The sequence below is a fragment of the Hyaena hyaena genome, unplaced genomic scaffold (assembly GCF_003009895.1).
Source record: "Hyaena hyaena isolate Hyena2069 unplaced genomic scaffold, ASM300989v1 scaffold_82, whole genome shotgun sequence".
NCBI classification, from domain to species: domain Eukaryota; kingdom Metazoa; phylum Chordata; class Mammalia; order Carnivora; family Hyaenidae; genus Hyaena; species Hyaena hyaena.
Window position 1 is genome coordinate 59,914 of NW_024080713.1, and position 15,218 is coordinate 75,131.

General features: G+C 38.4%; 1 protein-coding gene across 1 annotated transcript in view; it reads right to left on the reverse strand.

Moving 5' to 3' along the window:
- DGKI (diacylglycerol kinase iota) overlaps positions 1-15,218 on the reverse strand; it is a gene marked incomplete at its 3' end in the record, with an annotated part of 307,501 nt that overhangs the window by 50,486 nt on the left and 241,797 nt on the right. Inside the window, exons 14-17 of the mRNA XM_039233998.1 lie at positions 14,108-14,245; positions 10,782-10,860; positions 1,171-1,226; positions 190-252 (exon numbers count right to left, since the gene is read on the reverse strand). Of these exons, the coding sequence (XP_039089929.1) occupies positions 190-252; positions 1,171-1,226; positions 10,782-10,860; positions 14,108-14,245 (336 nt within the window). The remainder of the gene's footprint in view (positions 1-189; positions 253-1,170; positions 1,227-10,781; positions 10,861-14,107; positions 14,246-15,218) is intronic.

Below are 15,218 nucleotides of genomic sequence, written 5' to 3' on the forward strand. Positions count from 1 at the left end.
GATGGGCTAAATGGGTGATAGGGATTAAGGAGGGCACTTGTTGGGATGAGCACTGGGTTATATGTAAGTGATGAATCACTGGGTTCTACTCCTGAAACCAACACTACACTATATGTTAACTTGAATTTAAATAAATAAAGCAACAACAACAACAACAAAATGAAATGAGTCAATACATTCAGTACTTACAACAACTTTAACATGTTTGGATAGATCTCGAGAGCTTCTCTGTAGGAAATCCGAAAAAGCTGCCTACAAAAGGAGAAAAAGAGGGGAAAAAAAAACACAAACTTAATCACATGGTTATGCCAAATCCTTGCTTATGTATTATAGATAGTTCCTAATGCTTCTAAATTATTCAAAAATATAAAACAAGTTCCTTTTTTTCCAATGAATCCAAAATAAAATGCAGTGGCTGTCAAGATGAAAACTTTGTTTTCAAACTACAACCTATTTTAAAATTTAAGAACATGGTAGAAAAGTGAAAAAGTAGCTAATTCCAAGGACCAATTTGCAGATTTATTTTGACAACCTTTCTTGACCTCTTACTTAGCGATAGTGTGCTGAAATCATCTTCAACTTGCCACCAAGAATGTCTGGCTTTACCCTCTCCCCTTTTATTTCGATTTTCTCTATCCAGTGGTATAAATTAACTACATTTTCTTTAAAATCGGTATTTTTGGAAGCCTTCATGTCTCCCCTCTTCCTAGCCATTCATGCTCAAGGATGCTCCTGAGAAGGAAAAAAGATCCCCTTCCCTTCCATGAGAACCTATATCCTCTATCAGTTTCTCTTCCCAACATTGATGTATATGTTCTTCTGTTCAAACCACATTCCTACCCAAGACTTTACACACATCTTTCAGTCTGTCTGAATCTCCCATTCTCTAAATTGGCTTTGATGTTTTTCATATCACTCCTTAAATGTCATCTCCTCAGTACAACATGAAGCTTTAAGGCTTTAAAGTTCAAAGATGATGAACACCAGCTCTCTTTCTACCAACTTAAATATATTTACTCTTAAACCAAGACATTAAACCTTAACCATAATAGACATAGTTGTAAACATCTAAGATGTGTAATTATTTTTTAATACAGTTAGTATCCTTATTACCGATGATGAATTAGTATTAAATAATATGGAATCATTATAGATGTGCTGTATACTTACCCCTGCATAGAACATTTTATTTCGAAAACGACTGTTGAATTTCTCTGGATTTGCTTCTGTAAAAGGAGAAAGGTAGTTTTGTCATAGAGACCTCATTAAAGGTAGTAGTTTCCATTAGCACTCTTGCTTCCTTCCCGTCCCTCCCCAACTCAACAGGCTTATCATCTTTTCCTTAGTTATAGGCCAGCTGGTAAAGTTGTCCATTGCTACAAAAGTATAGCCCCCAAATGGCAGCATCAGCGTCAATTAGAAGCTTGTTAGAAATGCAAGTTATTAGACTCTGCCCCAGACCTACTGAATTATAATGCTTAGGGGGCGATGTCTAGGAATCATGATTTAACAAGTTCTCTGGTTGATTTGCATGTACATTAAAAGTTGAGACACTCTGGGGGTGCCTGGGTGGCTCAGTCGGTTAAGCATCCGACTTCGGCTCAGGTCGTGATCTCATGGTTCGTGGGTTCGAGCCCTGCATTGGGCTCTGTGCTGACAGCTCAGAGCCTGGAGCCTGTTTCAGATTCTGTATCTCCTTCTCTCTGACCCTCCCCTGCTCACGCTGTCTCTCTCTCTCAGAAATTAAAAAAAAAAAAAAAAAAAGAAGTTGAGACACTCTGGGGGCGCCTGGGTGGCTCAGTCGGTTAAGCGTCCGACTTCGGCTCAGGTCATGATCTCACGGTTCGTGGGTTCGAGTCCCGCTTCGGGCTCTGTGCTGACAGCTCAGAGCCTGGAGCCTGCTTCAGATTCTGTGTGTTCCTCTCTCTCTGACCCTCCCCTGCTCACGCTGTCTCTCTCCCTCAGAAATTTAAAAAAAAAAAAAAAAAATTAAAAAAAAAGAAGTTGAGACACTCTGAGGTGCCTGGGTGGCTCAGTCTGTTAAGTGTCCAACTCTTGATTTCAATTCAAATGAACCGAAATGACCTCACACTTGGTGGAGTCAAGCCCACGTCAGGCTCTGTGCTGACAGTGCTGAGCCCGCTTGGGCTTCTCTCTTTCCTTCTCTCTCTGCTCCTCCCACACTGGTGCCCTCACACACACACACACACACACACACACTCTCTCTCTCAAAATAAGTAAATAATTATTTTTTAAAAAGTTGAGACACTCCGGACTCTATTCAGAATAGAGGGTTGGCAGGAACACAGGACGGGGTGAGAGAGGACAAAGGGAGGGTGATGAGGGATGATTACTTGCTCTGACTTCCATAGGGCATCTCTTCTATAACTATGCATGCAGCTTCCAAATGTAATTAAATGTGAAAAATTAAATATAAAAATTATAATGCATTATAATAAATGCTTTCACATTTTACTAAAACTCCAAACTACCATCTGTGCTCTTGTTGGCAACAGGCTTTAAAAAATTATCTGATTTGCTGGAAATATATAAATATACATATATGTAGGTGAACTGCTAACTGGACTCAGGACATAGAGGAGCAAAGGCTCTGGCTGAAAAGTGGTTTAGTTTTGAGTTGGATCCTGTTTGTTATAGAAGTTGAAGGCTACAAAAAGGTTAAGTAAGACTCAGCATCAGAGAATGTTCACATGAATTCAAGGGATCATAAAATCCCCAAGTGAAATATTATTTCCTTACGTTCTTTCTAGTATAATTCCAAGACATTCCAAAGGGACCTACTGTTTTTCATTCTGCTATTTTATCCTAGATGCTCATTAATGTCTTCCGAGGTGAGGTCTTTCTTCAAATTGTTTTTCATCAGGCAGCGGGCTGACTAGCTGAAGCTGTTGAAGTCCTGGACCTACATCTGAATGGCACATCTCAACAACTGTCTAGATGAGGAAAAGTAGCAAAGAGCTTACTCACTAAGAGTGGGCAGAGTAAGAGCTACGTGATCTCAGGGCATGATCCTAGACAGAGCATCAGTAGGTTATTTTCATGATTATTAGAATATATTATTTGTACATGACATGAAAACAGGGTGAAAGCTTGCAAACTTTAACACCAAAGGTAGTATTTTGTAAGTCAGCTCTTGAGAGTTTTTGTACGTTTATGTTTCTGTATCTCACATCTTGCCTTAAATATTCACTCTGTTCTATGGAATTGAGCTGAATTGAGTAGTCTAAACCCTAGAAACAAGATAAAACAAGTTCAAGGTTAATTTGCAGGAAAAAGATTAAGTTGGTACTAAAATGCTCTATCTCCCTGGTCCCCAATTGTGGACCCAGAATTCACCATTTTTTTCACAGTCTGGGCCTTTAGGATAAATTTGGTTGCTGAGTAACTGTTTTGGGGTGGGGGAGTTGCTTTTTTTTTTTTTTTTTTTTTTTAACCTTTCTTAGTCCAGATTTGGCTGGGTACCATTTTCATTTGCATTAACTCTTTCTTGCTTTTGTGGAACCAGAGGCAAAATTAGAATTTTTGTTGTTATGCAATTTATCATGGGTACATAATCCCTAATTTTAAAAAGAACAAAAGAAAGAAAGTCAGATTTGGCTATCAAGCAAGCCATAGTAAAAAATTGAAAACGACACATACATTCCTGGCACAGAATTTTTTGAGGGCCCCAACACCCACAGCTATTAAGTGAATTATATATCAACGATTAACATTTACTTTTTGAAAACATTACTTTATGTTTTGGAAAGATTCACATTCTTAAGAGGTTTTCCTATGAGCTTAAGTTTTTTTTTTCTTTTAAAGAAATAGTTTTGTCCCAAGAGATATAAAACGTTCTGCAAGACCCAAAAAGACTAGAGGAAAATTATGAAATAAACTGAGTGCTTGGTGATTCCACTGACACAGCTGATGAAAACAGTCGCTTCAGGTGTAATTTAACTAGATTAAATTCAATTAATATGAAAAACTAAACCAGATCAAGACACTAGCATCTACAGAGGTGTCAGAAAGATAACAGGGAGGTGCATCACACCTGTGCTTTTTAGCCCAGAGAACAGAAAAGATGGAGGTAAATTCTGTTATCTCTCCTAATAGTATAATGGTGTCATACTATGGATTCCCTGATTGAACCTGCCTTAATAATTAAACCCTTTTTCCATTTTAATATTTACCCTATTCTAAACAGTCTCAGAAACAAGGGTTGCCTGGAGCTGAGAGAGATGTCAGCTAGTATTAGAGCTTTGCACCATAGCCAGTCCATAAGAAAGCAAGGGGTAGCTTGCAAGTAACAGTACTTAATCATTTTTTATTAGCTCTGAAAGGGTTGAGTAGCTGAATAAGTATATGTATATGCATAAGAATTGACAGGTCTTTGAGAAGGACCAAAGAACATGGACCCCCAGTGTACCAAGGGGACGTACAGAACTCAGAAAGGAGCAATAAGAAAGTTGAAGCATCCTTGTTCCTTAAGGCAGTTGTATGTGCTAATTGGTATGAGGTCAACCATGAAAGGCTATTCTCAAGAAATGCCAGTAATACTCAAAGTATACCAAGACTCCAACAGTGGAAGTGCCCATGGCTTATTGCTGCAATTCGTTGATTGCCCATCTTCCTCTTCCACAAGAATAGGGTGTAACTGAGTGAGATCTAAACACACACTGTATATGCCTAGGCCATTAACCTATGTATAATATGACTGGACACCAACATTAATTGTATTAGTTTTCTATTCCTGAAAACTTGGCAGTTTAAAATATCTATTTATTTTCTTTTATTTTTATTTATTTTCATGTTTTATTTATTTTTGAGAGAGAGAGAGAGGCAGCATGAGCAGGGGAGGATCAGAGAGAGAGGGAGTCACAGAATATGAAACAGGCTCCAGGCTCTGAGCTGGCTGTCAGTACAGAGCCCGACGCGGGGCTCGAACCCACGAACCGTAAGATCATGACCTGAGCCGAAGTCGGACACTTAACCGACTGAGTCACCCAGGCACCCCTAAAATATCTATTTATTTTCTTATTCTCTAGGCCAAAATCTGGACTGGGCTCTCCTGAGTCCTCTATTTTAGATCTTACAAGGCCAAAATCAAGGTGTCAGTCTGTAGGGCTCTTCTCTGGAGGCTCTAAAAAGGATTCACTTCAGTAGTTGGCAAAACCTATTTCCTTATGGTTGAAGGAATGAAGTTCTTTTTCCTTGCTGGTTGTTGGCTAGGGTTCATTCCCAACCTCTAGAGCCCTCCTGCAGACCTTGGCTTGGGATGCCCTCTGCCATCAAAGCCAGCAGTGGCACATCAAGACCTTCTCACACTCCAGATCTATACACCTTCCCTTCTGCCACATCTCTAACTTCCTGTTCAACTTTTTGCGTACTTTTAAGGACTCACAGTATTATGTTGGGCCCACTCTGATAATCCAGAATTATCTTCCCATCTTAAGATTAGCTAATTGTTAACCTCAGTAACATTTAAAAAAAGTCTTTTTGCCATGTAAAATATCCTAAACAACAAGCATGACAGCAAATGGCAAAGGTCACAGAAGCCAAAATTCTACCTACCATCGCCCACCATCTGGCCCCCATGATTCACATCCTTCCCATATGAAAACTGTTCATTTTTCAAGGTCCCCAAAGGTCTCATCCATTAGGGCGTCAACTCAAAATCCAAAAATCTCACCTAAATCTATTAGCTCAAACTTCTCAAATCTCATCATCTAAATCACCCAAATGATTTGGCTTTAGATATAAGCCAATTATAATGATAATAAGGTTCTGGATATAATCCATTCCATTGATTTAATATATTAATCCTATCTTTATGTACAACACAGTAGCATCTGTACCATCAGAACAGGACCATAAACCCTACTTTTGTCTGTAATTGGTCTGGCATATTAAGGGAGATGTTCATAAATAGGAGTTCAACTCTATGTTTATAAAAATCAATAAGCAATTTGAACTCCAAAGAACTCACAATTTCCATATTCTTTGTACTAGATATGTACCTAATCTTAAGATTTCAGCTAGGTATATATAAATGATCCCAAAATCTAGGCCCACAGTAACAATGCCACCTTCAACTCAAAGTGTACACACCCAAAAAGATCTTTTCTTCCAATATCATCTCCCATTAAGGACAAATATTTTATCAACATTATCCATTTCTTTTACACCACTGCAAAAATCTTTCATTATGTATTAATTGGTCATCTAACCCATCCTTATCACAAGCTCATTTGTCCCTATGCTGTCTGAAATGCCCTCACCAAATCTACTTCTTTTCGACACACATCACAAACCTCCTTTATCTCTCAGCTCCCTCCTACCCTTTCTGGAAATTTTACCCCACTACCTTTTTTCTGGCAAACTCCTATGTTATTTATGGCTTATACAACTAATCGTGTCCCTGCTATATACTCCTTTCCACTGTTACCTTTTATCTTATATATGGGGTCTATCTCCCAATTACACTTTCCGTTACTGTAACAAACACTTATTGAGATAGCCGCAGACTTGGCACAGGGAATATAAGAAGATATGGTCTTGTGCCTTCATGAGTTAAGAGTGGAGGAGACAGGTTTGCAATTCAAAGTAAAACAACCCATTTTATATGCCAAACGAAGATGCCTATGTCAGATGAAGTGAGAATCCCACATAAAGGGAATGCTCAAAAAAATGTTCAAAGGCACTTGAATCTTGAATGAAGAACAGGTGCCATAAATATGTTCAAGATGCAAAAAAAGATTACAGAGAACGCTGGATAGTGAGAGTTTCTCCAGGGCAAATCGTGTTCGAATCTCAGTACCTATGCGTGAGACTGGTTGTATGTCCTTTGCGGTGATGATGAAATTTAGCGAGCCACTGAAATATCTTTGTAAAGAAATCTGTTCATTTGTGAAACATTCATAATCCTTGGAAACATGCTGATCTGCACGTCTTTGTATATTCAGTGAAAATAGTAAATCGTAAGTCAAATTTAAATACTGCCTCCTCTAGAGTCCTAACTGTATTTCCCTGACATTGTAGCATAAGGTTCAACTCCACTGTATAGGTCATTTCAGTGAGGCAGTAAAATTTAAGCATCCAATCTCAGGTTAAAAATTTGAGGTGCTTAATATCCTTCATGTCCAAAAAAAAAAAAAAAATGACAATCTAATTCATTTAGCTGGCAATGGGACACCTAACTTTGCCACCTGATAACCATAATCCTTGTTAACATGGCTATACATTAATAGATGGGAATATTTTCAATGTATTTCCTCAAGCATTGTCATAATGCAGTAATTATTAAAGTTCTGGGCAAGGCTCCAACTGACAATTAAATGACCAAGTCTACTAGATCTCCAAACCCTGTTCCAAATGACTGCAGTTGCTGACATGCAAGCAACACTTCAACCATGCAAGGTGTAGCCCCTTTAATAAGAAGCCATCTCTATCTTCCAATCGAAGGAACTAAACTTATCTTCTGACCAAATATAGAAACCCAAGTTATGCAAATGTTTGCATTCTTTATGTACAAAATCAGTCAAAATGTTAAGACTAGGGGCGCCTGGGTGGCTTAGTCGGTTGAGCGTCCGACTTTCGCTTAGGTCATGATCTCGCGGTTGGTGGGTTCGAGCCCCACATCGGGCTCTGTGCTGACTGCCAGCTCAGAGCCTGGAGCCTGTTTCAGTCTGTGACTCCCTCTCTCTCTGACCCTCCCCTGCTCACACTGTCTCTCTTTCTCTCTCTCTCCTAGAAATAAATAAAACATTAAAAAAAAATGTTGACTATCTTTATTTCCTGCTTTGCTACCAGTAATTCTAAAAGCATTTACGCAGTAATGCCACCAAGAAACTATCTCAAATGTCTTTAATAATCCCCTCTATTAGATAGGCTATTTCACATTTATGCCAAAAATTGTTTTGACAGTTACATTTTTAAAGACTCTGCCTTAGTGACATCTGTACTTATGACCCATTTCATATGGACAGATTAGTATAATTCTCAAATACACATACACACACACACACACACACACACACCTGGAGAAAAAGGAGTAAATTAATCCTTTCACTGTCCACCTGTGTATGTGTCTATTTTTTTTTTTACTAATACCTAATAGGTTATTCTATCCCAGCTCATTTTTTATAATGGCTCTCATGAGGCTTTGAGTCACTCTCCAAGTATTTCATGGCAAATGATACGAGTTTTGTCATGACCTCTCAAACTGTGAGTGTCTGCATTTGAGAACAGTTGGAAGTCTCAACTATTAGTGTTCTTGGCTTGAAAACAGCCAAGAGAATAACCAATGAAAGAAGTAAGTCTGCCCCTATTGAAAATGTGGCCAAACTATCTTTTCCTTCTGCAAGTGAGCTTGATATCTCTTGACTATCCAGATAAAAAATATGGGGGAAATCCAAACAAACAGAAAATAGTTAAAAGCAAAAATAATAATAATAATAATAATAATAATAATAATAATAAGCCTGGGTAATTATATTTTTCATCAGGAATTAGTGACTTTGAATTAATGCAAAATGAATAGATTAAGAGATACTAAGAAGTCCACACTTCTGGTCTAGGCCTATCAACCAGCAAATCTGGTTCCAACATTTTGTGAATATTTACATCCATATCATCTTCATGAATATTGCAGTTATTGGTCTTAGTGAACATCAGTTCTCCCTACCAGCTCTTCAGTGGTTGGTTTTCAAGGGCTTGAGCTTCTGTGCAGGGCAAATGACTGCAGTTCCATTTCATACTGAATGAAAGCACCTTGCTAAGCCTCAACAATAAACTTCAAAGATCAACGCTTGGCATCTTTTAACCAACTGTTTTATAATTACACACATATTAAACCATGTATATATACATACACCACCATTTGTATATTCCTCTCTCAAGTGAAATAGTCCCGTAGCTTCAAAAACAAATCACTTTCCTTTAAGAATTCTCCCCTAAGCCTGGTCTTTCTACCTTGATGTTTCTTTCTGCTTTTCTTCACTCTGAGACACAGAAGTTTCATCATAGTACAAGGAAATGTATCATTAAGAGATTGTTAGATTAATTAGACAAAATATTAGGCTCCCTTGAATGAGCTCATTGTCTGCCACTTACTCATTTAGCCCTCTTTTCAAGCCAGGATGTCTATTTTGGAAGATTCATGCATTGGTGATAATTATATTACAAGTATTATTAAGAAACTTAAGGATTTTATTAGGAAGCCCAGATCCAGAGCCTCCTGAAGAATATGAGAATAAAAATGGGTTAAGAAATGAGGAAAGTAATCTCCATTTACTTCCCCAAATTAAGTCTCCTTAAATATAGGGAGACCAACAGACTATAAATGTGGGCCCTGACATAGGACTCTCTGCATATCTATCTCCAAGAACTGTCTATGGCAGGGCAGTGGGAGGGTGGTGGTGTTCTTGATCTGGGTATTTGATATTTGTAGTTCTGTAATCAATCAACCTTTCAGAGAGAAAAGTCAAACTATGGCTCTCTCTTTGATCAGTATTGCTTTTATTTGACACAACAGTTGACCCTCAAAGCCTCATGAAAGCAGGAAGGCAAAGCCTACCAAAATTGCTGAATTCAATTTGAGAATTACAAGTTTGGACTTGACATACATTTGGTATTCTAACTCCCTTAATCCCACAACTTCACTCTTGACCCTTAGTGTGTAAGAGGGTTATCAGAATTTTCTCTGGGTTAATACTAGAATCTGAACATTTGAATTCTAGCCTTAAGGTCTCTGTATTTCAAATTCTAGTAGTTGAAACCACTTCTGCTCTTGAAGAATCTGAAGAAAAAAAGATGTAAAATAATCCTCTCATTTATGCCTTTTATCTCACAATGCACTTACTAACCTGTAGCCAGGCATTATTTTGGTTATATATTAACATATTCACAAGGGACTAGGTACAGATGTAGATCAGGCCAAGACACAGATGTACATAGTTACATTAATAAGAAGATATTTGAAGAGAGAGATGAAGAGACACTATGTGAGTGAACGTGAGCATAGAAGATTGGAGATTCAAAGCATAAAAGCAAATCCTACACTTTCTCAGCTCTGAATGGCATAAGAAATTTTTTTAGGAAGCATTTAACTGTATGCCATTATTTCATCTTATCTCTCTCAAAAATGGTTTTGTTCCCTAATTGTGACCCCATCTCTTTATTTTTTTAGTCCTTGAAATTACTACTGGGTCTCATTCACCCCTCTTTCTTGCCCAGTGGGTATTCCTAGCACCTCTGCAACCAATCCAATCACCACCATACTGTTTCTTTCCACCCAAACCCCCATCATTCCCTGTTGTTCTAGGATGCTTTTTGTTTCTCTTGTGGACACAGGGAGGACTTGAATGTTTGCGCTGCCAGATTTCAATGGCCCTGGTTTATATGAAGTGTTGGACTTTAACAACTGATGCTTCCAAAACTGTGAATATCCTAATGACTCTAGTGAAAGAATCTTTATCATTTCCTAATAGTCCACTAACTTCAAAGTTTCTTGTCAAACTTCAGAATTAGCAGTCTGAGACTTGGAACATACACCAAGTGCTGTCCTTTACTATCTTTGAGATTCTAAACAACTGGATCTCAGGGTCCTATTTGAAGTAAGTTCCTATTTTGCCTAGCTCCCAAGGTCACCATGATAATTAAAATGAAGCAACACTGAAGTCCATTGTCAACACTTAAGTGATATGCAAACAGAAGGGAACATGCAAAACACCTGCTGGAAACTTCCTCCCTGGGAGATGGAAATGGGACGTTGTCCTCACCTCTGGATTCATGGAACTCCAGTGTGACGTGGGCATCAAATCCAAGGCTGAAGTAATTATTGAAAACGTTCAGAGGAAGCTGCAATGATGAACAAAGTAGAGGTGAAATGGTGTGTAACCAGGCAGAAAGAGTCAAGTAAAGCCTAATGCCAGACACCGGCGGGGAGAGAGAAGTCACAACCCAAGGTAGAACGTTTTTGTGTAGAAGGAAGAGGGGATTTTTTAATTCATCAGTGAAAGCTCAAATCAAATGACACTCCCAAGTATATTAAATAGTATAGGAAACTAGTGACACAAATACAAATTATTAAATGAGAACTATTCTTGCAGATAGGAGAGCCCACTTCAGCTGAGCGAAACACATGTGCAATAGTTACAAAGAATGATTCTCTAAGCAAACTTAGAGAGTCAATTCAATTGGAAGGATCATGTTCAAGCTACTCAATCAGTGGATATACTTTTTGAGAATGTATATCCAGCATATTAATACTGCATGTTAAAATGAATACTATTTAATGTGCTTACCCTTTGGGTTTTTAAAATCTATTTTTGACATAAGTCATAAATTATGCTGTGGGAAATATTCAGCTATTCTTGATCTATAGGGAAAAAAATAAACGTGTGTATACATATTTGTCAGTATCATTCAGATTTCTATTTAGTCTATCAAATTTTGGATCTTTCATATGATCACGAAATATGCAGATACAGATGCGGGGACATACACAGGCCTTCCTAGAGTCCTCTGGGTCCCTGGCTGTTAGCACTGCCAGCTTTGTAAAGGAGAGGATTATACAACCTAAAATCCTTCATAAAAACTGCAAAATCCACATGCTTATAAGGCTTCAATGTTAGAACAATTAGGAAGCCATGTGGAAAATGCTAGAAAGGAAATTGTGGTTGTTCCACTTTTCCTTCAGTAGCTCAGAGTGTAAGGTAAATGTTAAACTAAATAGAGAGGCAATTTTGTCTCAGCTTGGATAATGTTTCCAGATAATTATTAGTTTAGCCTCCAGATAGAAATATTCGTCTCTTCTGTTAGAAGTTAAGTGTTTAACCCTCAAGATCCCACAAGTAAGTTTATTACACTGTTTTATACACCCCTTGATCAGCAAGATTTTGTTTGACTAGAATGTGGGCCTTGTCCCATTAAGAAATACATGAAATGAAAGGGAGAGGAACAGAAAGAGACATTAATACAAAACAAAAAACAAAAAAAAAAAAACATTTCCTTGGCCTCCAATTGAAAAACAGAATGAACATCCCCACCCCCAATGGGAGGTCCTGAGTCAGAGCTTGTAACGATTCAGAGGTCAAATCAGCCCCCTTAGAAATGGCTACAACTGCCTGGAGAACAGGGGAGAAAATAAGCACAGAGCAGTGCCAAAATCATGGCTCACTCTCCTGGCTTCATATTTGAGAATGTCTAGTTCCTGCACTTAAACAAAATACCAAGCCTTTGAAATGACAGCAAGGGTTGGTGATCTTGCCAAAAGCACAGATACATTCATCTCTACCATTTATGTTTTCTTGGCTATGATTCTAACCCATGTCTTAGCTTTCACTGATAACTCAGAAGAACATCTGGTTACCATCCCCTAACTAATATCCCAATTTAGTCCTTTATTAAATTCTTCTTCATATTTTCCAGGAAAAAATTGCCTCAATTTCCTACACATCTCAAAAATCCAACTTTTCAAAGCCCTTTAATTATCTGGATTAATGTTCCCTGGCTGCACCAAGGAGTCTTTCCATTTCTTAAGCTGTCAGGAAGAGATTCAAATACAGATTCCTCTTGAGGGCCTAAGCATTCTAAGATTGGTGGGGAAAGGACCTCAACATTTCCATATAATTCTTTTCACTTTGGCTATATTTTACCCAATTTCTGTAGGTCAAATACATGAGAACGTATCATATCCCAAGATAATACCTGCAGTTTAAGCAACATTGTGACATTATGAATACAAATCAACAAAGCAGTGATGGTATCTACTAGAAACCTTATAATGTCTGTGACTGCTCAGAGCCTGGAGCCTGTCTTCAGCTTCTGTGTCTGCCTCTTTCTCTGACCCTCCCCTGCTCATGCTGTCTGTCTGTCTCAAAATAAATAAATAAATAAATAAATAAATAAATAAATAAAATATTTTTTAAAAACCTTATAATTTCTGGATCATGGTTTGGGGAAAAAACATGAAAACAAGATACAACATGTTTTAACTGATTTTAGCCAAATAAGAAACTTGAGTGTTTATCACAACTGGTCAGGATCATGGTGTTGATAAATAAATAGGTTTTGGTTGGGTTCAAAAGGATATCTGGTTCAATTTATTTTAAAGCAGAAATGCCCATGACAATAAATGTTATAAAGGAGGGGAAGGAAGGAAGGAAGGAAGGAAAGAAGGAAGGCAGGCAGGCAGGCAGACAGAAAGAAATGAAGGAAGGAAGGAAGAAAGAAAGAAGAAAACAAATGCTCAAGACAATCTTGACCTCAATCAGTGGCATAATCCAATAAAACAGAGATGCTATTTAAAGTACAGATCCTGGGCCTTCAACCTGCATTTACTCCATCAGAGTCGATGGAGATGGGGCCCCATAATCTACATTTTCCACAGACACATGTCTCCACATGCATGTTCTTATGCATGAACAACTTTATAAACACTATCATAGAAGAAAAGCAGAAAGTAATATGCAAGAAGTGGCTTCTTTGCAACCTGTCAAATTTATATGAAATTGAGGCTGGAATTTAGAACCAAATTTCCCACCAAAACTCTGCACCAACATATATGCAACTGTGTCTTTTCGTTTGTCGGGTCAAAATGAAAGCTTCATCACTGAAGGAAAGTCAAAACATTCATTTAGGCATCTTCAAGTTTCAACCAAGTGATGAAACTGGCTTAGTTAATACTTCCTAAACCTAAGAGGTATTTAGTATCAGACTAGAAATCTCAGGGGGTTTTCTTTCCATCAAAAAACCATATGCCTAGTGCTTCAGAATATCTGTATTTTTTCACCTTCTCATAGGTTCTGAGTTTGCAGTGCTTGGGAGGTTGGAAAATGAATACATGTCTTTCTGGTGTGGAAGACGAGGACAGAGAACAGCTCCCTGAGCTCCGGAAGCAGGTAGAAAATCTCAGTCTTTAGAAGTCAATGAGGCCGAACCATGGAGTAGTGTTATAGTCCCACCCCAGTGGCCATAAACTCAAACATTACCCTGTGATCTCATGGGAAGGAATCAGCATATGGTTCTCTAGCCAGGAGTGTATTTCCTGTCGCTCAGGCACAGGTTCCAGGGTTCCTTTGTGCTGAAGTAAGAAATCTCTCACCTTACATACACCCTCTTCAAGTTCTTCCGGAGGCAAGTCTGGGTTTCTTTCCACATGGAGGTTCCAGCGATCCAGCTGTACAATGGTCCCATCCTCTACTTGGCAAAGGATCTTCGAAACAGGTTCATCAGTGTAGCCCTAAAGAATCAAAGAATATACCCACTGCGGCCTGGAGCAGGGAACAGTACCGTCAAAGGCATTTCATGCGAGCAAGAGCCCTGCTATAGCTCTTTGTTTCCTTTGTGATTAGCAAGGCTGGGAAAGTAAACGGTTTTCCTTGAAGTACTTAGAATCTAAGACAACAGTCACAGGTAGTGTGAACAGAAATACTGTTCTATCTGGTTTGAGCTGAGTAATCTTTGCCAGCACCAAGAATCAGTAGTCAGCAGTAGGAATTTCAGGGCCATGCTGGACGGCTGCTTCTGTCAGAGGGAAAACAGGACTCCCCGGGTCTCCTGCTAGAAGAATTTGAGAGACACATAGGACAAGTATGTGTGGAACAGAAGGAAAAGAATCAAGGAGGCATATGATAGACAACTTCTTCAATTAACATTCCACTTCCCCTCCCTAACCTTGCAGGTGGGACACCATTCTTTCCATGACCGAAGGCAAGTCTGTCTGAGACACAGCCCTAGGAGGCAACCACTCCCTCCATGTGCATGTATTATTAGCAGCATGATTATTAAGGATACTCAAGTCACTGATTTGGATGAGAGAAGTTAACAATGATAAACATATTTACATGAAGCAACTAATTTATTATCATTTCTACTATGCTCACTTAAAAAAAAAGACTTGCAGGAGGTCAATTCACCCAATGCCAAATTAATATCTGCTAATATCTGAAGATAATTATCACCTAAGGGACGTTAATTCACCCAAAGGTCAAATTAATATTTGCTAATATCTGAAGATAATTTTCATGGAGCCCAGTCTAATCTCTCACATGAGCAGATCAAAAGCTGGCGGGGCTGCATATGTTAGCATATTGTGTCTTATTACTATCTTAAGATTGTAAAAAATGTTAATAAAGTAGCTGGTTAGTGGCAGTAAACTTCTTCCACTAAGCTTGCCTAAAGTTGGCTCTGTGGTGGAAAGGACAGTTGGTCAC